The following is a 24,941-nucleotide window of genomic DNA, read 5'->3' as shown; positions in this document are numbered from 1 at the left end:
GATTCGCTTTACACGCGCAAACGCAAAAATACGATATTAATAATAAGGAAGCGAATATGAAATTAATACAAAAAAACATAGGCTTAATTCGTGATCATTTCGAAACACGTCCTTACTAAATAATTAATAACTAATTATTTAAAATAAAATTTCCCATGAAAACTAGACACGAGTGTTTCTAAGACCGCCTTATCTTTGTAATGCTACTCCGACAGTGCACGAACCAATATCAGAAAACGTGTAATTTATTAATTTTCGTCGCACGATTTAATTTACTATGAAGTATCAGGAGCACATAACCTAACTTAACATGCTTTTTCCTCACCGTCTCTCTTTTCCTATCTTTTCTTATCTTTTCCCTCTGGTTTATGACGTCACGATATCTATTCGTCGACCTGTTAGCTCATTCTACGTTACTGTTACTAAATCTCGATTTTTAGTTGAAAATCATTCCCTCGCCAGGTGGCACTCATCTCTGTTTCCTATTCTTATTTGAATTATTAGCGGGAACGTGTATATTTTTAAAAATGCTACAGGTACAACAGTTTCTGTGAAATTTTGTCTATTAAATAGCGGAATATCTTGAAATGTAACAGCATAATAAAATAAAGGAGCAAATGAATCTGTAAACTTACGGACAAGAAAATAGAGTAGACGGTGAAATAATATACCTAGCAGATTTTTTAAATTGTCACAGTGAAGATAGTCTTGTGCTATCGGATAGCAGAATATTTTGAAATTCGATTGTTAAAAGAAGATAAAATAAATTTGTAGATTTATGGATAAGAAAGAGAGCGTTAACTTTTATTTCTAGGGAATCGAGTCTTGGAAGATGTCGGTTCATTTTAAAGATCCTTAAATTATAAAAATCCATGCAAGAAGTTATTTGAAAAGGAAGAAATAGAGTGTATTAATTAAGATGTAATGTGGAGGATAGAAAACTCTCAAGAAGTAGAGTTTTTCTAAGAAACAGGTTCGTTATTAGGAATATCAAAGATAATTTTAGAGATAACTAAGAAGAAATTCATTTTTACATAAAAAATTATTTATCTAAGTCGTGTTAGGAAAGAATGTTGAAAATGATGAACTATCTTTCATGCTAAAGTTACTTGAGACATAACATTAGTCGCGACTCTCGTATTCGAATTCTAACGCTGCTGGTCTGATTACGAGCCCGAGAACACGTGACGAATCATCTGCTCGAAGTTTCAAAATACAATTTCATTACGAACACCTATATCTACTTAGATCGATAAAACACGATGCCAGCAAAAATGCCAAGAGCACAGGTGTACTGTTACGCTTTGTTCTACGTTTATGGAAAAAAAGTAAAAAAAAAAAGAAAAAAAAACAAACGAAATGGAAATCCATCGGCCGCCTCTGTTAACAGTTCCTGCGTTTCCAATTTTTTGATAGTCATTTTAAATTGGTATTTTCGTAGACTCATGAGGAAATTAGCAATTTTTTTTACTGGATATTACGTACAGGGTAGCCCACGAGTTATATTCCTCATTTAAAAATTCCACAACTTCTTTTTTATTACATGTTTCTCAAATTTTTGTTTCAGATTCTGGTAACTCGTTCTTCTCGAAATTTGTAATGGAAAAATTCGCAACGGAGCATCGAGTAAAAATAATCGAATTTTATCTTCAAATTCGATGCTGCATTATACTAACGTTATATTATTTTATTCTTAATTAAGAGGTTCAGATTGGTTTGTCTCAACAGGTCGATTGCCATACGAATTTTATACATTTTACACCGTAAGTCGCGACAAATTGAAATATACTACACCGTACGGTTTAATCTTCGCAGAATCTTCTGTTATATTTGCTCATCTTTCTCTACGAATATCATCAAATATTAAATATTAATCACTACAAACAATTTAGTAACTTGAGTCACCGATGACTACCAAGACACTCAACGTACTAAGATTCGGAGAAAGACGAGTAGAAACGTGGAAGATCTTCTTTCTGAATGGTTCACGTGCCAAACACAGGACGATATTCGCTAAGTTGGCGAGCAACATAGAAACGGATCGTCTTATTTTTCCATTTCCTGTCAAAAGCGGAGCATGCTGACGCGGTGGAAGATCGACACCGGCGAACACTGACCTCCCTCTACTACTTGAGCTGTGTCCTTGGCCTTGAAACGAGAACGTGTTTCGGGAGATGAAATCCAACCGCACAGGTGGAACGATAATTGCTCGGCCGTCATAGCGAACGTAAGGCTTACCTTTACTTTCGCTCCGTTACGGAATCAGAGAACTTCCACACGAAGAGTAGAGTCATCGTGTTAAGTAACGCGAGACGTCTTCTTCTCTCCCAGCAGGCTGTCCAATGGATGCTGAAAAGAAAATTGGCGAGTCAGTGAGGAAATTTCGGTCGCAAGATTTGGCAATATTCCAAATATTTCCACTGAAAATGCCCAATTAAAAAACGAATAATTGTGATAAAAATTGGAAGATTCAAGGGAGTAGTTTTACAATTTTTCTATTATTCTAATTTTCTATTATGTATTTGAATGAGAAAATTTTGGGTATCTTTGCGTTGACCGTAACGAATTTATAAATAAATTTATAAGAAGATTTATGTCTAAGAAGAAGGGAATTTTTTAAATATAGCGTTATGCAATCTCCTAAGAAACGGAAGAAAATTAATTCCCAAGTATCGAGCAAGCGATTCGCTAGGAAAGCTTTAATTTACACGAAGAAAATTACCCAATTTATACGTTGAAGTGTCTCGGTTTATTTATTTGCTGACGCAATTAACTTCAATTGAGCTCGTGCGTTCGCGCTAATGTACTTCGTTCTGTTCGCTGAAGGCTGATACGTTGACATTCGTGCATTTTTAAGACTAGATCTTTTCCTTCTGTAAGTGCATGTTATTTTTTTCAACTCTAAGAACACGCATAAGCTCTTGTCAAAATTAATAGTGCCTGTCGTTAAGATAGAAATATGATTACACCTATTCGAATTCATCTCATTGTAGTATTATATTAACTCTCAAATACAAAGTGTTATCATTTAGCAATATAATCTACATTTAGTAAGCAACGCTATCTACTGTAAATAGTACGAATACGAATTTTGTATAATTTTATGATGGCCCATAAATTGTCAATTTCAAATTGTTTTGTTCCACTTAAAAAAAAAAAAAAAAACCATGCATCTGGGAATCAAAGGCTAAAGATACTAATGTTGAATCTAGGCAAATAATAAATTTAGCGAATAAATTTTGCAACAAATATCTTCTAGATAAACCTCTAATTTTGAAGAATGCAAATCATCTGCGATAAAACAAATCGTACGAATTATTTCCTATATGAATCACAATATAAGTAGGAAACGTCTTAGGATATATGAATTACTTCCTATATGAATCATAATATAAGTAGGAGATGTCGTAAGATATTGTTTTTGAATATAAATCTTTTATGACAGATGTAAGTAAGAATAGACATGATACAAGTAATGATCATTTTGATCCGCTTTAATTAAACTGGATCTCAAGTTTGTCTGTCTCTAATCCATGAAAAACCTGTCGACAACGATCAACCTGACCTATGACTTATGACACCGATTCAAGGCCTTTTTGATTAAATACACAATAATCTACCGACATTTGGCCATCGCTTCCGCTTTGATGACTTTCGTAAACGTTCTTCCGCATACCATGCATGTCCGACTTAGACTTACAAAATTGTTTAGCCATCAGCATAGACAACAGGAAATTCAAGTATTGAATACAGTGGTTGCTTAATTTCATTGATTAATCGACTCAAAGGCCAACGTTGCGTTTCATTAATCAGGAATGCAACGTTACATTTTGTAGCTGCTATAGGTTGAATTACCTTTCACGTCATCACATAGCGTTATTTTGGAGGATTTGGTAGTATATGTACGTAAATATTTGACCAATTGCGATAGAAGAATTTTACGCATATGTCATGTGTGCGTGTGTTACATAAAACATTTTGCAGTTTTATTGGTACTGTGGCAAGTCAGGATTATCACGATTGTTTTGGTGTTTGAAACAAGTCTGAAAATGAATATAGAAGTTGAGGAGCAGTTACAGCAAAAATTTATTTAGTTTATTCGCGTAGCATGAACGATCGTCTTAAGCATACAATAGGTATTAAATATGCAATTTCATATTTTTACATAGCTAAAATAACCTACGAATCTACATAGATTTCTACGTTTCGATATTATGATATTTAATTATTACAATCGTTGTAATATTTAATATTGCAACGAGTATTGTACTTTATATATTTTATTCAGTTCTGCATATTACATGTGCACTGTGTATTTCTGTATCCCACAAATGCATCAACATCGGCGCTCTACTTATTGATATAACAGACAATTGACTGCATAAATACTTTTCTGACCTAGGTGCTTACAAAACATCTAGAACCTCGATCGACGAAAAGTATTTCTACATATTCGTATTTTCCAATGAAACTTTTCCGGCAGGTCCTGTATTTTACTTCACCGCGTCAACTATCTGTAGTCCTGTGAAACTGTTACTAAAAGGGACGAAGTTAAACGCTAAAACCAACTAAACGTGACAAAATGGCAAATTTCGGATTTTCTCTTTTTTTTTTTACAATTACCGAACACATACAAATATTTTTGGCAAAATTAATATTGATTTTCATTTAAACAGAGATATAATTCGGGTAACTGCACCTAATACGGAACGCACCTGATTCGAAAAGCTTCCCAGAAAGACGAACATACTTCCTTTCAATGAAACTAACGTTAAAACACAACGAAATTAATACATATTCGCTATTTGACTTGTCTCCCCAGTACTTTGATACGCTTTTAAGTACAAGAGTCAGTCGCATTCAACGACAGATTTTCAAGCAAAACTCAAACGTGACTATGCTTGTCTTTTGCTTTTAAAAATACTTTACGCTATTGCCGATTGATTTTGTTGGTTACTTGCCGAGATATTGTAGTGTTCCATATTTCCATATTTCCATATTTCTATGCGTTTCTATATATTTATATTATATGTTTTTTTATATTTCCATATTAAATCTATGAGAGATTCTAGATTCCATAATAAGTCTGTTTACGTTACTTAATACCATTTGAATTATACTGATTTCTATACAGAAAATTTAGGTACATGTATTACAGCAGTAGTTTCAGTGTTGATGTATTTGAATCCAATTAATTAGCATTTATAAATTCCCCGATAAATACAACCATGTACAAATACTTTTGTAGCCACGATATGACTTTTAAATTTGTTTCGAACTTTATGTCGTGATTTCGTAACCACTGTACGTTACCATACTACTTCTGAGTGGCTCATAATATTCACACAAAGAATTCATAACAAAGGAAAGAAAAAGAAAAGGAAAAAATGTAGCACCCGGGTCCCTGTCGGCATTTACAGCTCGACCAAGCTCCGATACGTCGATGGAACGATGTATGTACCGATAGCTGATTCACGCGACGAGCTACGTTCGCTCGGACCATTTTACGCAATGGGTTCCTTTATCTGTCGGAATTCGCCGGCAGTATATATGTTTCAGCGTGATCGCGTGCCGACAGACGCGGAATATCGCCACTGAGCCGCGGATGTGAATGGTCCACGACGATCGGGAACGAAGAAACTCGTGTCTGTCCACTGCCAGCGGATGAAACCGGACTTGCATTCAGTGAATAACGAGTCTCCGCGTGGCTGTCCTCCCGGCTGCAACTGTACCAGGTCATCGTCTGCGTTTTAACGTCTGTCTGGAACCATTCGAACAAAGAATCTTCAATCTTGGTACATTGGTACACTCTTAAAATATTCGAGAAATATATAAAAGAAAAAAAGATTCGTTTGGAAGGAAAACATTTTGTTGGATGTTTTGTGAGATAAAACGAAAGAAAGATGCATATATATATATATATGTGAGAATTGATTGAAGGAGAAGGGAAATTGTGGTTGTGAAATCTGTGGTTGGGAAATCTGGGAAACTGTGACGCGAATGATTGGTGGATATGGAAGCATAGTGAAAGGAATTGATTCACAAGTTAGTTTCAGGTTGTTTCTTTGTGGAGACGCTTCGGCGATGAGTTTTGTTGAAGAAAGTGAGTCTGTGTGCTTACAGTAGAGATGTATATGTAGACTGATTTATAATTTGGTATCTTTAGCAAATTATTCCGCGTACATTTAACCCAGATATGTTAAAGTTTCTTTCGTAATCTTTCTCGAGATATCGACTTAAGTCGATTTAAATTGTTGCCGGAAAAATAATAAAATACAATAAAATTATTTTTCGATGATTAACCGAAAAATATATTCATCGTCGTTCTAAGATAAAGACATGTAATTAGTATCGTAATTCGCACAGTTTTTTGTGCGAGGATACTTCAGTATTTAATTCTGTGTAATTTGCGTATGTAAATATATATATTTATATTTATATTTATACTCAATTACTGGCATCGACCATTGACTTAGCTTTGTTATTGTTGACAACTTCTTATTAAAGCAACATTATTTTATGTTTGAAATATCCTCTGACAACAGTAGCTGTTATCGTTCATGTGACTAAGGTCAATTCCGAACAATTTTATATAATATTCATTTTGTTAACAGAAATTAATGAATGGAAAATTTATCGTAATCTACAATTTGAAAATTTGTGATATTATCGTTCTGCAAATTACTTCAGTAAATACATTTAATTCCTCAATGCACAGATTTGCCTGAATTCGCTAATGAGGATGATTCTATCACTTTCATGCATGCATTTTGATGTATAGGTGCTTCAATTTATAACATGTAGCTTAAAGCCATAAAGTTTAATGGCTAAAAATATCAGCCAGACTAATTGCAAGAAAGATCCATGTAATGGGCAAGTGCGATAAGAAGATACTTGCATGACTGGTCCAGAAAATCGACTTTGTTTTTTGTATAAATCAAAAGCACAATGCTTCAAAACCATCCACATAAATTTGTGGAGCCGAATTCGAAAAAAATAACCAAGTTGAAACTCGTTTAGCAAGGCGCGCCAGAGCCTGATGATAAGCGTGTGTAAAAGTCAATAATATGCGCGCGATGTATATGAAATGTAATATTGAGATGACAAGACAGCGTGATAATCAATAATCTAATCTGATAATCTGCACATATAGGATCGTTGTTTATCTGACTGCAATAGTTTATATAAGTCGGTTTATTTACCTGTAATTACATTTATTTGTAAGTATGTGTTTTCGAACTTTACTAAATCTTTAAACGCGTCTTTGCACAATAACAGGAAATAATTGGCTGAACAATTTAAAACGAAGTTTGTTTATAATACCTTCGATCTTTATTTTATTTCTTATTCAAATATTCCTTTAATCGATATAACTCAATTTATCTATCGAGAAAATCTCATTTTCCTTCGAAATTGTACAGCTTGTGTAATTTTTCATACTTGTGTAATTACTTGTGTAATTTTTCATACTGAAATATGGTACGTATAATCTCAGCGCAAGTTATGCAACCTTAAGAAACTTTGTAATTTTTAGATTCTGATGAGTGTATCAAGTGCAACACTGCATGCAAACGATGATTACATCGTTGTAAAACATGACAGGGATTGCATACGATCCGATATAACAGTGAAGGAAGGTCAACAAAGCAACTTCTATTTTTTAGTTCACGAATGTCTCTTTTTACTCGTAAAATAATAATCTTTTCTTTGTTAATAATTTTCTAAGGAAATATAAAAGAATCATTCGATTTTACTGCTGCCACACGAAAATCTTCTGTTAAGTGGTTAAAATACTCAAGTATCAAAATATTAAAGATTACACGATTTGCAACACGACTACGTTATTATAAATTTGTTTAAACCCTGCTGTGTTCTTTCGATCATTATCGATCCAATCGATTTCTTCTAACAAGAAATTTTATTTAACATTTGTTTCCTAAGTTTTTTATTCTCTAGTAAGGAATATTTCAAGCTCGAGCAAGATATGGAAACGTTGTTTTAATATGCACGATACTTCATTTCAACTCTATGTTAAATATTTTTTACAAATATTCCAAATACTTCATAAATCAAATCAAATATTACATAAATCCAAAGTCGAAATATAAAAGTTCGAAGATTGCAAGAAGTTAAATACATGTAAAGTAATAATTTACTCATAATATTACACGAGTCAGAGTATGATTTAATATATGTGCATTTATATCTAGATAAGTAGAGAGCAGTATAATAGTCGGAATATTGATTAAAAAAGTAAGGAAATATTGCGACATAGTAATTTTTTGTTTATATCAATCGTGGGGGAAGGGAAGATCGGGAATTTTTGTGTGTAACTTGGTTATATAGTTTAATGAAGTATTCCTTTGACATGAAGGGGAGATGAATCTATGGCAACTGCTGGAGGAGGTCGAGAACAAGAATTTTTTTAATCGCTGGAGAGTTAACTATTTCCTGTGGAAAAAGGTCTTGCTGGTTTACTTAGGGGATTTCTGGCTTATGACATTATTCTCGGGAATGTGGGACCCGTATTTGTGGGAAGAGCTCAGTGATTCGGATGAAGACAGTCCATTGAATTCTTTGTAAATTTAAAGAAAAAAAAACGAATATTTTGGAAGAATTTTGGTTTAAGGTAAATTAAATTTGAGATTGACTGCTGACTTAATTTTCAAAATTTTTGTGCAATATTTCTTGATAGTTAAATTATTCGCGCTGCTGTTGAAGCATTTAGCATCAAAGAAATCTGCTTCTACATAATTTACAATTTATTACATTGTTTAACATAGACAAAAATTCGGTTTTAAATTAGTTAAATGATAAATTATTTGCTATTGAAAACATCGAATATTAAAATATTTTGCAATAATGCCGTCATTCGAATTCAATCATCGAGAGTTTTGTGATTATTTTACAGAATACCTTATCATTTTATCAGCTCCGATCAATCTGAAATCGCGATGATCGATGATTGCTAATTAGTCAACCAGCGACTGAGTTCATATTTCATATCAATTTTTTATGTTTATCTCACAGGTATGATCGAATCATGATATATTATGATATGACATATAATATGTTAATCATGTGCTAATGCTTTAATCGCCCGACGAGAGGATATTCTCCTTAACGAAGGATAAAGTTAAAGAGAACTTGTATGTAGACGTAAAATAATTAATTAGATGAAAGAATACAAACTAAGTTAAGAGAGCACGAGCGAAGTGACGTTTAAAAGAATACTTACTACGACATATTTGAAAATGAGTAAAGTAAACGGAATGAATGATTCGAACGGGCACGTGGAGACACATTTGGAGACCAAGGTAATCTTGTTATCTAAAAAATATTTTCATCATAACTTTTTACCACCTTATCGAATCTCTTTCTCCATTACGATAACTTCTTGTATGATATCTTTAATTAATTTTCACTGCAGCAGTACTTTATGTAATTAGAATTATTGTCAAAATAATTATCAATGGAAACTATACATATTTCTAACATAAATTAATCTGTACATAACATGAAAAATAAGTCCAAGACAATACCAAGGAATTATTGTTTAATCAATAACAGATCGATAATTACCAAGGGTAATTATCAACGAATCAGGACCAACAACCCCATACATATTATTGACGCCACCATATCTCACTTTCGCTTTTAGATATTTAACATTAAAAATTATTGTATGTTCATACACGGATTGTTATCTCTTTCTGGTATTTTCAAATCCGATCAGTGAATCTCAGAAGACAGATAACATAGAGTAATTTCAAAGTGATCATTAAGTTTTTTAACTTCTGCCAGTAAGTGCACGTCATTACGTTATCACAGCCTTTTACTAGTTGCTTAGTACCTGCAAACGTTCAAAAAAAAACGTTGAAGGTCACAAACAAAGTCAGGAGTATTAAGTCATCGTAATTTTAAGTCAGTACATTAAGTTAATACATAAATCCATATCTGCCATCGTAGAAAAGTAGATAACGCATGAAAATTCTCAGTTTACTTTATGCCGTGTACCATGATTATCGAAGGATGTAAACTGAATGATTTTTTCTTTATAGTTCGTACCAGATCCCGAAGAGGAAAAAAGATGGGAGAAGAAAGGTGTCATGTATCAGGTAGAATGTCTTTTTTTACATTTAGTTTATTTCAATTAATTTATATCATTTCAAATAAATAATGCGATGGAATAAAATTTATGGTATCTATGCTGATAGAACGTTCTTTGACTTTATAAAAACGAGCCACGTTTTCTGAATTACTATTATAAACGCTGTTATTGCATTTGCTTATGATAAATAACCATGAAAGCAATTACGTTTGGAGATAGAATATACAAATCAGTTTGCTTAATATCATCTAATATTACGGAATAGAAGAATTATAATATAGATTGAGAATCGATGAAGAGTAAAATAAGAAGTCAAAGTAAGAAAAGTTGGTCAATTAGAATTTATCATCGAACAAAAAATCGATACGACGAATTATAAATTTCCATTAACCGTTGAGATAAATTACGAATGTTCAACGTCCAAAACAAAACCTTTTATCGAGAAATCGTTTTGCTCGGTATTTTATTTCTACCAGAGTTAAGAGGTCTTTGACACAGATCGCGGGCATGTGCAGAAAAATAATGGTAATAATAATGATAACGAGATTGATATATCCTTTCGTTGTTCGTCCTATGAAATTGACGCAAATGATATCGAACGAGGTCATTTCAAGGGAAAGGTTCTTATCTCTTGAGTATTTTACTATCACGCTACTACTATAGAGAACGATAGGATATTACATTTATTTTTATATTTACCAATGATTAATTTTTAATTTTGATTCTTGATCATTCTTCTTTTACAATCTTGATTCTTAATCTTTCTTAAAGTACTTTGCAATGTTTAACGAATTTACAAAAATCGAATTTATCACACGAACGGTTTAATGCTTCAATGCAGTTAAGCATTTCTGTGATCGAATCGAGTTCTCAAAGTACTTCATGAAGCTTAGAAGCTTAGAGCTAGATTAAAAAAAATCGAACTTATCAGGTGAACTAATCGGACGCAGTTAAAACTTTATGTAATCGAATTGATTTATATATATATTATACATATATACTGTTAGAATTTTCTGACACAACTGAATATTGACGTCGATTCGTGAGTAAAGTTGCAAAATTATTTTTAAATGAGATAAGTGTGACTTGTAGATTAGCACATTCTCGACCGCAAGCCTCGAAGCAACTAGTAAATAAAATTAACATTAAATAATGAGGCGATGGTTACTTTGTAATTAATTGAATTCGTGAATGTAATTTCAAATCCGTAATCTACGTTAAATGCTGATGTTTTGCTAAAAATAAAACATATTTTAAGAATTTGCCATTTCGTATCATTGCTTTTTGAAAAGATTACAAAGTGCAATTTGTAATTATTTACAATAAAAGTTGCCAAGTTTTATCTATTCCAGAACTTTCATAAAATGGCTATCGCCATTATATTATACTTTGGACTGGACATGGATTGCATTATTATTATAAACATTGGAAATATATTGAAAACGTGTAACGCGTTATTAAACGAAATGTAGAAATTTCCATAATCAGTCTGCAATATATTAACACTGAATAATCATTTCATTTTAAGACATCATTCGTGAATTGCAACAATGGCTAACGGAGTTGTTCCTTACAGTTATCTTGGAAAATAAATAATAATTAAATTTAATTATGAAAAATAAATTATGAATAAAATTAAGTTATTGAGTTGAATCGATCAATGTTGGATTAATATTCATCCATTTTAATTCTTGTCGCGCCGCGTTCTATACATCATTGTTGATGATCAGTTAAGCGTATCATTGGCTCAATAATAATCGTTCTATTCAATTGGTCTTGCAACTTCTGAACAACAATACTTATTTTCTCAAGTGGTACTTAAATTCGTATTATTATAATTTGCATTCTAAAGGCTATCAAACTTTTTTAAACATTTGCACGTTATCTAATTGGAACAGAAACGTGGTTTAAGAAATATTAAAAATTATATTGTGAATACAAAATTTGATCGATTATGAAATATTATTGATTCTTCGTATCTTACTTGCTAAGATCGGTTTTTTAGGATTTTCTAGGATTTTCTAGGATTGAGTTGTTAAACTAGATGAGAAACACGGAGATAAACAGAAGGTCTTACGTAAAAATTACTGAGCTATATACGTTAGTCTGTTATTTACGTAACAACTCATATGAGAGGCTTAATTTCTGCTATTATAAATGCTTATAACCTCTCGTTTAATCTTCCACGAGCTTTTGGAGATTAAAACTAAATTAGAGAAAAGAGTAGAAGTTATTAAGAAAAAGTTATTAAGTAATTAAGTAGAAGTGTTCCAAAATGTTGCATTAATGCAAGCGAAGTATTCTTAATAATGCATATTTTAAATTAATCATAGTTCCTCTGGGAGAATTGTCCTGTAAACCGACATTTTTCATTTCTTTCGAAAAAAATTTCAAAAATATATGTGTAAAAACCCAACATTTTGCATGAATTATATAATTCACAACCTAATACATTGCAAAACCCAAACTCAAAATTAATAGGTATTCCCATTTTTTGTACTATTTATCATCTTGTTTCACTCTGCAACTCCTTAAATTATCGAAGTTTTTTCGATTAACGCGTTTTACAATTATCTCATAGCTTTCTCATGGCATAGATAACGTTCATTTTCTTGGAAATGTACGATGAGAAGTTATTGGTATCTTGCATGGAAGAATCATTAATGTCGGTAATTAGAAAATTAGGGAAAGATAATGGAAAAGATAAGTCACGCGAGATACCATGATTTGTCAACCACGCAAATTCTATAAAATTCTCGACTGTTGCACAACTGGAAAATAAGTAAATGCAGTGAGACAAGTACGCTAAAGTAATAGCCATAGACGGAGGCGCGGTGGCGTATTAGAAAGGTTTGCGTAACTCGAAATACCGTGATATTATCACGCTAAACGCAGCTTTACGTAAACCTTTTGATGACATTTCAAGGCTTAATTTAATTATTCCTCCTTGCTCTTCTTCCCTGTAAACCTTCATCCCAAACCGGTTTCGATATTGGTCACATACGAGCGGCTTCTCAGCGATAGTAGGATTGTTTCAGAAAAAATGTCTCCTGATTTACTAGCATTTACAATAAATTTTATTCTTTTGCTCATTCGTTATCTTCGTTCTTTAATTGAGGACTGACTTTAGAAAAGATATGTTGTAACGATGTATATTTTCGATTCTTTTATTTTGATTATGTGTTATAGACTCGCTTATGCGGAACAAGTTGGGAATTTTCCGTTTAAGATAATAGTAAATTGCATATTCATAAGTGTAAAATTGTTGAATATTTATTGTTTGCTGAGAGAACATTTTATTTTGTTGTTAGAGAAGTTAGCGTTATCTTGTAATCAGATTTAATGTGTTTACGCTGATATTTAGGTATAATCTGAATTCATATTATTGAAAGTTTCTTATTAATTGAAAAATTGATCAAAGATGGTATCACATATTTTATCTATCATTAATTTCATTAAATTTCGTCCATCAGAATATGCTGCTTGGCTAATCATCAATTTCTACTTGTCTGATAACTCAACGTAATAATTAACATTAAATTGTTAGGTACTTCCCAATAAGGACGAGTCAACTTTATGATTACAGTAATCTTTTAAATACCTAATATGCTAATAATTAACTGATCACGTGTACGTCTATAATCGATTATACATTTTAGTGTCTATTCATTTGCATGCAGCCATTAGCAATTATAATAGTTATAATTACGGATTCAAACACGAAAATAGAAGTTTATCATGAAAAAGACACAGATCTTTATATAATGTAGAAATTTTATAATTAATATATCGTGTATCTTTCAAAAGAATTAATAGGATTGTAATCTCTTTAAAAATTATGATGGCAATAAATAATAAAGAATCTACTCGAAGTAATTTACAACACTCTACATAGTATACTCTGATGCAAATTGAATTTTGTAATTATTTAGCAAACAAATTGTTTTTTAATTTATACTCTATCGAATTAATCGATAAATTAAGATTTTGCGATATAAAGTATCTCTAAAATATTCGTTTGCAGATAATTATGTCGCTGTGCGCGAACTCCTCGGTTTTGGGTCCTTCCATGGCTTTTGGCTATAGCGGAGTTGCATTGACACCTTTGATGTCACCTACCAGTGACGTGAAAATCGACAAAGTTCAAGCCAATTGGATAGGTCAGTACTACCTCGATAATTTCGATGAATTTAATTCCATTAATTTATTTAACACGGTAATATTCAACAAAGCGAATGAAAGAAAATTTTTAAAGCAATTAAGGAATTATTTACTAGTATTTCATTTGATTTTTCTCGAATTAATTAAATATACTTTTGGATATTCTCTTGTGGTAATATATGGATAAATTTATACAAATTATGAGCAAACTTCGAAAATATTGTTTATCGAATAAGGATTAGGTGGAATAAAATAACGAACGTTAGTCAAAATGCAAAGTATCAATTCATTGGGGACCAACGAGCGGTTTTTCACAATATTACGAATGCTTTAATTCTTTCAAATTTCATAAAATTGTAGAATTTAGGCGGAAGACATACACAAAAAAATATATATATATATCTATACATATACATATATTGAACGAATATTTGAAATTCGTAGCCATAGTGTTAAAATACAGAGTTCGATGATGTATTGTAAATTGCTTGAAATATCGCAGCGTTGGTCCTAAATGGATTGAATTATTTCCAAAGTAAGAACTAAGCTAACCTGTGCGATCTTCTTCACCGAAATTAATAATCCAATTGCATAATCCATAGCGACAGCAACGGCACTAGGTATTCCATTTGGTTGCATCGTTTCTGGTTACACTATGAGACGCGGAAGAAAGTTGAGCTTGTTGATAACGTCTATCGTGTCCATCGTTGGCTGGCTCGTCATTTATTTAGCTGGAACATACGAACAAATTCTTGTAGGCAGAATCATTTCTGGAATCGCGACAGGCATGGCCTCGGTACCAGCTACAGTTTATAGCGCGGAGGTTTCTTCTCCAAAATGGCGATCAATTATGATCACATGGACCAGCGTATCCATCGCCATCGGTGTTCTTGTCGTTTATATTTTCGGCTATATTTTCAAGGTAAAGAAAGTTATGTATGTAATTCTCTTTCTTTAAAAAGTTTTGTGATATATGCATCTGCTTAAAAATCTTAGAACAGTTATATTTATAGCTTCAAAATTGGAAAGAATCAAGTAAAAAGATATTAAGAACTGCGTAGAATTAATATGGTTAAGAAATTAATCAGGAATTTAAAATTCATACTCTATACAGAATACTAAATTCTTATGAAAAATAGAAATTTTTGTAAAGAATAATCCACAGTCTAGTAATCAGGAATCAGAGTTCGACTCACGATCTTTCTCTCCCAAAGGACGACTGGCGAATGGTGGCTCTGATGTGCGCCCTGTTTCCTCTGGTCTCGACCGTACTGACCTTGGCCGTCGTCCTAGAAACCCCGATCTGGTTACGAGACAGAGGTCGTCTAGACGAGGCGTTACAGGTGTTGAAAAAATTCCGCGGCATCCCAAAAGACGTGCCTCCCCCGCCACAGCTCTACGAAGAATTGAAACCACGTCCTCAGCGAAAAAAACAAAATTTCATGAAACATATGCTCAAGAGGAACGCCATGGTACCTTTTGCAATCCTGCTCGGTTATTTCTTTTTCCAGCAATTCTCCGGACTTTTCATCATCGTCTACTACGCAGTGGACATTATACAAAGCGCTGGAGTCACTATAGATCCTAATTTGGGGGCAGTTTTGATAGGGTTAACAAGATTAGTAGGTACTTTACTGGTGTCGTGCATGTCAGAAAAGTTAGGAAGGAGAAAACCTTCTATCGTCTCTGGATCTGCAATGACAATTTTCATGGGAGTATTGTCTGTGTACTTATTATTGAAGGATAAAGGATATTCTATAAACGATGGTGGCCTGATACCTGTGATATGTATACTTATGTACATTTTTGGAAGCACTCTTGGTTTCTTGGTGATCCCATTCGCCATGGTGGGCGAAGTGTATCCAACGAAGGTTAAAGAAGCGTTATCAGGATTGACTACGTGTATCAATTACATCTTCAGTTCCATCACGGTGAAAACCTACCCGGACATGGAGGTCGCCATGGGCAGACATGGAGTTTTCATATTTTTCACGGTGCTGTCGTTTTTGGGAACGTTATTTGTGACGTTTTTCTTACCCGAGACTAAGGGAAAGACTTTGAGCGAGATCGAAGATATGTTCTCGAGGAAGAAGGAAGTGGTTGACACGCCGGAGGAAGAGAAGATGGTGGATGGTAAATATGATATATGTTTCTGGAGGAAACTATAGTTACTTGAAGGTTATACGAATTATTTAGTAAAAAAAGAAATGATGGACTTTTTGAAGGCGGAAAAAAATGATATCGAGGGATTTTATTTATATATCTGAATATCAATGCAACGGTGAAAATACTCTCAACTTTGTCTAACTCGTAACAATTTTTTTCATGTTTGCGAAAAGTTTGAGTACAAAGATTGGGAATGTTAGAAAGGGTTGATCGAGATTTTCATTCGTTAAAAATATCAGCCCTTGCAAATCTAGCTTCCTTATTGAGTTTATAACTGTTAATTAATCTATCAAACCACGTTGTAACTGCCTGTCATCCTGCCATCTATGTTTATTTTCTGTTAAAGTAATTTAAGAATATACTTATTTTTATACCTTTAATAAATGTTAAATATTATATGTATTATATTAAATAATAAATGTGGAATATTATATGCATTATATTAAATAATAAATGTTAAATATTATATAACTGCCTTCGAATGTTGAACCATCGATTTGTAATTGAATTACACTTAAGTGAAGTGCTAATATTTTTAACGGTATATAACAGTGTCTACTGCAAGCGTGATTATGATTTATTTCGTATCGAATCAGAGTTATCATTCTGTTATCTACACTTTCGTATCCAAATGGATATAGGGCGGAATTGTGACAATAAGTCTTACTTGATAGTGATTATGCGAATGATAAGAGACGTCAAAGTCAAGTAACGTGGTTGTTAGTTTCCACTTGACTGCTCGTTCCTCAGTTAACGTTTTGGTAAAAATTTCGTAAAATCTAGTAAAATTTTTAACACGATGTGTTCTTCGTTCGCAAGAAAGGTAGGAAGAGGTTACTGAAAGGAAGGCTCGTTTAACGGGAGAGAAAAATATAAAAAAGAAGTCTTATTTGTCGCTTTTATTATTAAAATCTTAAATAATAAATTAACAAATGTCGTAACAATCGCAATAATTAAATAACAAACACAAAATAACGTACGGACGTGGAAGTACGAGATACGGGGTGGTGGAGAAATGTGATGATAAAAAGGGGGATGAAAACTCTAACTGCTGATAATAGTGATGATAATAGTAGCAAGCAGAAATATTATAATAATAATATAATGTAATATAATATAATAACATAATAATAATAAGAAGAATCAATGCTTAATAGCGTAAAAATAAATTATTATACGTGAGCGTAGTTCTCGCGGGCAAACCGACTTTTCTCTTTGAGAAAAATCATTCAGTCGTGTAATAATTGATAATTATAATAAAAAAGAGAAAGAAAAAAGAAAAATCGATTTCTCTCGTCTTACGCGGGACTCGTCCGTTCTGTACCATTTTCCCACCACTTTTGCACCATAAAAATATATATATTTTTAGTTAAAAAAATATGTATATATTTTTCTTCATTGAATCTTTTTTCTTTTTTTGAAACAACGATCAATTGGTAAGGTGCAAATAATCGGTCAGATTTGCGCTAAGGGAAATATGGAGCGAAAGAAAAGGAGAAATATCAAAGATGAAAAGAATGTGAGAGGAAAGAGAAAAGGAATGTGCGTCGAGGATCGCGTCGAGAAACGAGAATTAACAAACTTTAAACGTGTTGTACGCTTCGGTGCGATGTTCTCGTTAATATTTTCTTCGGTCATAAAGGAAAAAGGAAAGAAATATGTAAAACCGATTTTACACTATTCCGCACGAACGTTGGTCCAACATTGGAAAAATTTCGTCGCTTAGTCCTTGATAGTCAATATTGGATCAATGTTGATGCATATATCGGTCGAGTATTCGGAATACCGCAAACGATGGATGATCGATAAGCTCGTGCGATGAATTCACACCCTCTTGGAGTGGCGCGAGGTGTTTTCGTTCTGATTTCACGCGATCGAAACGATTAACTTGAAATAAAATCGTCTCGTTTTCTCCGTGCTTACCGCTCACGTTCTCGCGTCTCGTCTTTCGAACAAGCAGTTATCAGACGATGGTTTGTACGTGATCGTTCGATTAAACAAAAGAATCAGTCTCGGTCATTTCTGATCCGTGGATCTTCGTGGATCACCCGTCGATTCATCGTATTCCCATGAAATCGATCGATATTAAAAATTCAAGTTAATATTATCCTTGATGTTAATATTTTATACAACGTAATTTTATGTATGTTGATGTTAATCATTTTATGTAACGTTTTATACATTAACATCAAAGAAGCAATCGAAAAGAATGAAATAAAAGAAGAAGAAGAAAATGTTACAGTGAGTGGATTGATCAATAGATCGATTTCCAGGAAAATATATTTAGGACCATCATCCGATAACGTATTAATTGAATGTAAATCTTCGTCTTTTTATAGCAGAATTTAATCCCTTCTTGAAATCTTTCAAGATGAAGATACTACGTTCTTAAGCCTTGTTTACATCACGTAACTTTTGGTCAATCACCTCTGTAAGTGTAATATCAATCGAGTAAAACTTTTTCAATCGTTCAATTGGAGTTTGAATATTCGGCGACTGGACTCTCTTGTACGATAATTTACTAATTAATAATATTATTGAATTAGCAGTTACAAGATGTAGATCGTAGATATTTCTCGTATAATTTTTTAACAAATAAGCAAATCAGATAATTTACTTGTAAAACAAACTTGTTACTGTTATACCAATTTGTCTATTAATATAACAGCGAACTGTAGTTCATGTAAAATTCTACTAATACGTTCAGTATCTTGTAAATATTAAAAGATCAACAGACAGATAATCGTAATTTGATCAGCATCAGCTACGTTCAACGATAAAGTATCGAACAACGATCAAGCTGTAGCGTAAATCTTTTACTTAACCAACACGAACTCAATCGTCCAATTAATTGACCAAAAGTTGCCTAAAGTAAGCATGGTTCTAAAATTACAAGTAAGGCACGATTCTATAAGAAAGAAACAAGAAGATGACCGGTAAGGCTCGGTTTACCTAAGCTGTTCGTTAAAACGATAACTGTTCTTCCCGTAGCATCCCGTGGGGTCAGTCCTCTTCTTTTTCAGTCCAAGTTTTCTCTCCTGATATCGCGGCTGATCGTCTTCGAACCGTTTCAGAGGGAAGTGGGATTATTCCCCGTTGATGGACGATCAACAAAAATTTGCTACCTTAACCATCTAGTAATGTCAGTAAAGCTCTCGTTGCTGACGAAGGTCAAACAGTATCCGACCTTCTTATAAAGCTTTGTCTAAAAGAAAAAAAAACAAATCAGAAGCCTCTCTTCAGCTGGTCCCTCCCAAATTTCCCTGAAGCTCCTTCTTGATCGTGGACCAACGATCCATTATGGTTGCCCTATCGTTGAAGTCTCTCTCATTGAAGCTTCGCCGAAGCAACCGAAGTCTTCGTGTCAGCCCTTTCTTCCCAGGCCAACGTCCGTACCTTCTTCGAGGCCCTACCGTCGTTCAAATCGAAATTTGAAGGTCATCTCAGGCAGGGCCAGGTTTCCGATGGGAATCGTATAATTCTCGTTCTTCACGGGTACTATCGTGAAGTTCTTCAGCAACGTAGCTAGAATGGCGAAGCTCAGATACTGCACCAGTTTGTAGCCCATGCAAGATCGTCGACCTCCACCGAATGGCAGGAAGTGTTCTGGCTTCAGTAACCTTCCATTCTGGACGAATCTGTCGGGCATGAATTCTTCTGGCGCGGTCCACAGGTCGGTAGACATGTTTAGATCGTAGTTGTTGAGGAAAATGAAGGTGTCCTTCTTGATTCTGTAGCCTGAAAAGAATAACGAGATCAGATTAGTTTAAGGTCGATAAAAGGAAAGAAAGACAAGAGGAAGAAATGGAAAATTTTGATTAGAGATTCTAGTTCGATAATTATTAAATGAGATGTTGTAAATGGGTCGCGGATATTTAAAACGATGTCTTTTTAAAACGATGCAAATCCTCTTTGTTTGCTATTATGAGAATTATTATTTTACATTCGCAAAAATATGACATTGCATGAAAATCCGCGATTTAATACTGAAACTTACCAGCAATGGAGCTGTCCTGATTAGCCACATGAGGAACAATAGGGCTAGCAATTATCCTAATAGTCTCCAAGATGATAGCTTCGACATAAGGCAAGGATCTTCTGTTCTCCAGCCCAACGAAGATTCCAGCGATACCAAGAGAATCGATCTCTTTTTGAGCTAGCTTTTGAACATCTGGCCTTGTAGCGAGGAATCCTAAAACCTTGACGAGGAGATTTCCAATGGCAGTGTGTCCACCAATTATATCTTCCATGACGAACAACGCTGTATTCCAGGACATCTCGGGTTCTGCTCCACTCTTGACGTGATTAATCAGACAGTCTAGATAATCTTTTTCAGGAACGATGCCATTCCAGGCGTTCACTCTGTCAGAAATGATGTCCTTGATAACGAATTTTCTGATTTCGTGGCTCCAGTGCGCCATTCTTGTCATATTTCTGTGATGAAGAGGCATAAGGAAAGGTAGAAAATCGGCTGCGTAACCCTGATTCACTTCGAAGAACACCTTGTCGAAATTCTCGACCATGTACCGGAAACCATCGTGTTCCAGGTGGAAGTTCTTCGAACAGAGGTAAGTGATGAAGATGTTCGCGCAGGAATGAAGGATCAATGGTTTCACGTGCACGTTTACGTTCGAGAGAGAGTCCAGATGATTGATCAGAAGGTTTAGTTCATCACCAATTATCCCATTTAGCTCGTTATAGCGTGTGGAGAACGCGCGCGGGAACGTGTGCGAGCGGAGCATCTCTCTTCGAGTCTTCTGCACTTCGGACCAGTTGCAAAATGCCAGAGCTGGAAAATAAAAAGAAGAAAATGTTTTTTAGGTTTTTATAAAATTATATTACACTTTGTTGCAAGTAATTTCCAAGGAAAAAGATTTTCACTGTGAAAAATTTCCAGAGAGATAACATTTTATAGGAAACGTCGAGGAAAAACATTTACTGTAAGAAATTTTTGGAAGGAATATTTCCATTGCAAGAAATTTCGAAAGAAAAGATTCCTATTACGAGAAATCTCGGGAATGGAATTTTTACTGTTAGAAATTTGCAGAGTAAAAAATTTGAACTACGAGAATCTCGCAACGAAGAATTTCTATTGCATGAAATTTCAAAAGAAAAGAACTTCGGATATTTAAATATCCTTTAAACAATAACATTTCATTTTTCTGTAATTTATTGAAACCTTCTTTTAAAAGAACAGAAGCTCGTTTCGAAATAATTTCCTCTCGAACAACCGGTTGATAGGGACAAATTAATAACGGACATGTCGATCGGCGATTTGGTGATTTTCATTGATCACCATCAAGGCAAAATAAAGATGATCACGATTAAACTTGACCTTCCAACGGCACTTGATGACGCAAATAAGACACGCGTTTCGAAATATCGTTGACTGGCGAAAAAAAAGAAAGAAAAAAAAGAAAAAAATGGAAAAATTTTGTTGACGCGTACTCTTTCTCCTCTCCCTTTCCGTTGTCGTTCTTCCTCTATCTCTCTTTCTCCGAGACGGGGGAACGCGTACGCGGAAATGCAAGCATCGGCGGATGCCGGGATCGAGCGCAGTCGGCAGAAAATCGATTCATCGCCGCGCGAGCAAGGCGACTCGATTTCAAATCGAAGCGGTCGCGGGGCAGACCAGAACAGGAAGTGACCTGGTTTCTCGCAACTCGCCAGGACATACCGCTCGGTAACTTGGTTCCCTGAGACCCGAGAAACCCAGGATTTTTTGTTCTTTTACAAAACAATGTCGTACAATTTAGTACGATATAACATGGACAATTTTTCGATACTATTAGGTAGTAACACGAAATATTCGAATTTTACATATTCATACTTTACTAAGTTCTAGAAAGACTTAATGAAATGAAAATTATGTGTGAAAGAGAAAAATTTCAGCTTTAAAATGGTATGTCTACAAGGATAAAAGTACTGCGCAAATGATGCAACAAAATGGCACATCTTATACGTTACGATTTATGTAGGCTGATTTCATTTGCAGTGGACGTACAACGTTGACGAGAGGTGCTTTGATTGTGAGAAAACGTTAACAAGACGTGCGAAATTATGAGAATGGAATCTAGTTGCTGGATCTAAGCAGAGAATCACGATAATTAGACGCAAAATTTTCCCTTTCATACAATTATTCTTACTAAAGAATGAATCGAACTGATGTACTTCAATCGAAATGAAAAACAAGCATAGTTTCTGGATCTAAGCACAAAAATGCACTATGGTCGGACACAGAATTTCTCCTGTCATAGTATTGCTTCTTGACATGTAACTAATCAAACTTGTGAATTCGAATCGATCAAAGACAAGTCTAGTTTCTGGATCTAAGCGCAAAATAATAGTGAGGACGAGACGTAGGAAGCGAAAGAGAGAGAAAGAAAATGGTGCTGAGTATCGGAATCGCCTCCGGTGGATCAGCCTTGATCCTGTTTGTCGGCTGCCAGGTGAGCCAGGAACGCGTGAAAGTGGTACCGTGACCTTTCCGGCTTGCACTTGGTACCGCTTCGGCGTTGACCTTAGCACGAGTTTCGGGCATTCCGTGGACGCAACGAAAGCACGAGCCACGCGAAAAATAAACGGGCTGCGGTTGTGTGGGCCGGCCGCTCACGTGTCGCGTACGACGGCAAGGTCGTTAGCATGGGGAACGAGTTTTCAGCAGCCGTGACGAGGTGTCGACGAATTCAATTTTCACACTATCTCACGATTCCACCCGTACCGAATCCATTTTTTCCTAATGTTTAACCGGATAGCTACATAATTTCATTCAAAAGACGCGTGACATCCTTCTAAACACGGTGGCAAAATACATAAAACGGGTCTCGAAGGTTTACGAGACGATACGAAGCAGAGAAACGATTACGTAACACTTGGACACGAGTTTTTCGAATAATCAAAAATAACTAACGAGGTAGTCTGCATGGTGAACGAGTTGTCAACTGGCTGAACGGCGCGTCTTATTTATTTCGATTCGTCAAGATCGTGGAAATTTAATTTTCGGTTATGCACTGCTTTTTAAATGATTTTTAAGAAACAGTGTTTAATTTCGGGAACTTTTCACGCGACGAAAGAAGCCCTCGTTATGTAAATATCGAAATAAAAACAGAAAAATGTTACAAATTTATAAAAAAAGTAAAATTTTTCTCACGACGAAAATTTTCTTGTTGATGAAAAAATTTATTCATAAGAAATAAAGGAAGAACAAACTGAAAAATCTTGAAAAAAAAGACAACGCTCGATCCTGGCAAAATTTTCTCACGACAAGAAGAATCTTCGTGGTGTCAAAATCGAAATGAAGAAGATAAAGGAAAGATAAGATAAAAGAAATATTCTTACAGTTCTCCTTGTTTCCACCGAAGAGCAGATGGTATCTGGTGAAATTTGGCCTGGAATCGAAGTGGTGTCCCTTGATGGTCAGCACTTCTCTGATGTTCTCCAGACCATTGACGACCACGCAGGGCACGGATCCCATCCTGAGCTTGATCACCTGACAGTCGTAGTCCCTAACAAGATCAGCGAAAGCTTTGTAGGGTACGTCGTAGCGTCCCAGGATGTGAAGGGAGCCCAGAATCGGCCATGGTTTGGGTCCAGGTGGTTCCGGCAGGACGTTATCGTCCAAGATGACATTCTTCGTCGTTTTCTTGGACCTTAGATGATCCAGTAGGATCAGGACGAGTGCCAGGAAGGTGACAGCGATTAGGAAGCACGTGGTGGCTGTCAAAGGGATCATCTTCGACCTTGTTTCTCTTCGTCGATGCACTCACTGACGATCGTCACCGATGTTTTCGTGTTATGTCTCGTGTGAAGAACCGTGGTACCCCGACCTAGGGTATCTGGATCGCGAGAAGGGTCTCTTCAAAAGGAAATTCTCTGAGCCTTTTCGACTTTTCAAAGCTTGGAAACTTTGTGGTACGTGCGATGTTATCGCGGTACCGAACGAAACTCTTTCAAAGATCGTGTATTATTGAAAATGCCGAAATATCGTCAGGCTAAGACGTATCTTGAATATAAATCGTAAAATGTGTAAAAATCCGATCACCTCCCCCGATGAAATCGAACGTATCGAATAATACCGGTGAATTGGTTTCCTCGACGAAAACTGGCTGATCTAACCCTGTGATCGGCTGAGTTCGCGAAGTGGTCCGTGTTAACGAAAAAGATGTGTCGTGTCTGAAGTATCGGTAGATCGGTTCGTTGGTCCGTCTGTGAACGGTCTGCCGATCTGGCTCGGTCTGTGGGGATAGGATGGTTGGCCGGCTATCTTATATAGCGGCGTAATGTAGTCAGCACATTTGCGTCGCCTGGTGCGCCTCTCAACCCCATACATATGGATTCGTGTTGAGACGAAAGGGGGAGGAGAAGTTGGTCTCTCTGTCGTACACTCTGTCGTAAGTGTATAACACACAACCCGGTGTGTTGCTGCTGGTGCTGCTGGTGCTGCTACTGCTGGTAGAGAGACGAATTTCAAGAAAGCACCGAGAGAGCCGACGGCTCTCCGACA

General features: G+C 35.0%; 2 protein-coding genes across 7 annotated transcripts; one reads left to right on the top strand and one right to left on the bottom strand.

The window, feature by feature from the left end:
* Positions 1-5,531: 5,531 nt before the first annotated feature.
* Positions 5,532-16,856, top strand: LOC100746201 (facilitated trehalose transporter Tret1-2 homolog). Of its 6 annotated transcripts, none has more exons than XM_003484972.4 (7): positions 5,532-5,795; positions 8,375-8,629; positions 9,031-9,317; positions 10,062-10,118; positions 14,136-14,271; positions 14,875-15,194; positions 15,487-16,856. In XM_003484972.4, exons 3-7 carry the CDS (start codon positions 9,255-9,257, stop codon positions 16,438-16,440), a joined length of 1,530 nt encoding a protein of 509 aa, XP_003485020.1. In that variant the 5' UTR covers positions 5,532-5,795; positions 8,375-8,629; positions 9,031-9,254; the 3' UTR covers positions 16,441-16,856. The 6 variants fall into 6 exon arrangements, with proteins under 6 accessions (XP_003485020.1, XP_033177380.1, XP_024223946.1 ...); XM_024368178.2 differs by lacking the exon at positions 5,532-5,795 and adding an exon at positions 5,940-6,103; XM_024368183.2 differs by lacking the exon at positions 5,532-5,795 and adding an exon at positions 5,940-6,103 and having other exon boundaries at positions 8,347-8,629.
* A 466-nt stretch (positions 16,857-17,322) lies between these two features.
* On the bottom strand, positions 17,323-24,935 carry LOC100746080 (cytochrome P450 307a1-like). The gene is made up of 3 exons (XM_003484971.4): positions 23,777-24,935; positions 20,436-21,227; positions 17,323-20,176 (listed from the first exon to the last, which is right to left on the bottom strand). The coding sequence occupies exons 1-3, from the start codon at positions 24,168-24,170 to the stop codon at positions 19,848-19,850; spliced, it is 1,515 nt and encodes a 504-aa protein (XP_003485019.1). The 5' UTR covers positions 24,171-24,935; the 3' UTR covers positions 17,323-19,847.
* Positions 24,936-24,941: the final 6 nt, after the last annotated feature.

This window comes from Bombus impatiens, unplaced genomic scaffold (genome assembly GCF_000188095.3).
Source record: "Bombus impatiens unplaced genomic scaffold, BIMP_2.2 scf_0027, whole genome shotgun sequence".
NCBI lineage: Eukaryota > Metazoa > Arthropoda > Insecta > Hymenoptera > Apidae > Bombus > Bombus impatiens.
This window is presented reverse-complemented; position numbering and strand designations above follow the sequence as displayed.

What these genes read in the sequence shown, in the direction of transcription:
- LOC100746201 (XM_003484972.4), top strand. Translation starts at nt 9,255, where the DNA reads ATGAGTAAAGTAAACGGAATGAATGATTCGAACGGGCACGTGGAGACA. An exon ending in AGTTCAAGCCAATTGGATAG is followed by an intron (nt 14,272 to 14,874) that starts GTCAGTACTACC and finishes CATAATCCATAG; the next exon opens with CGACAGCAACGGCACTAGGT. An exon ending in TTTTCGGCTATATTTTCAAG is followed by an intron (nt 15,195 to 15,486) that starts GTAAAGAAAGTT and finishes TCTCTCCCAAAG; the next exon opens with GACGACTGGCGAATGGTGGC.
- LOC100746080 (XM_003484971.4), bottom strand. Translation starts at nt 24,170, where the DNA reads ATGATCCCTTTGACAGCCACCACGTGCTTCCTAATCGCTGTCACCTTC. An exon ending in CGGTGGAAACAAGGAGAACT is followed by an intron (nt 21,228 to 23,776) that starts GTAAGAATATTT and finishes TTTATTTTCCAG; the next exon opens with CTCTGGCATTTTGCAACTGG. An exon ending in TCAGGACAGCTCCATTGCTG is followed by an intron (nt 20,177 to 20,435) that starts GTAAGTTTCAGT and finishes TATTCTTTTCAG; the next exon opens with GCTACAGAATCAAGAAGGAC.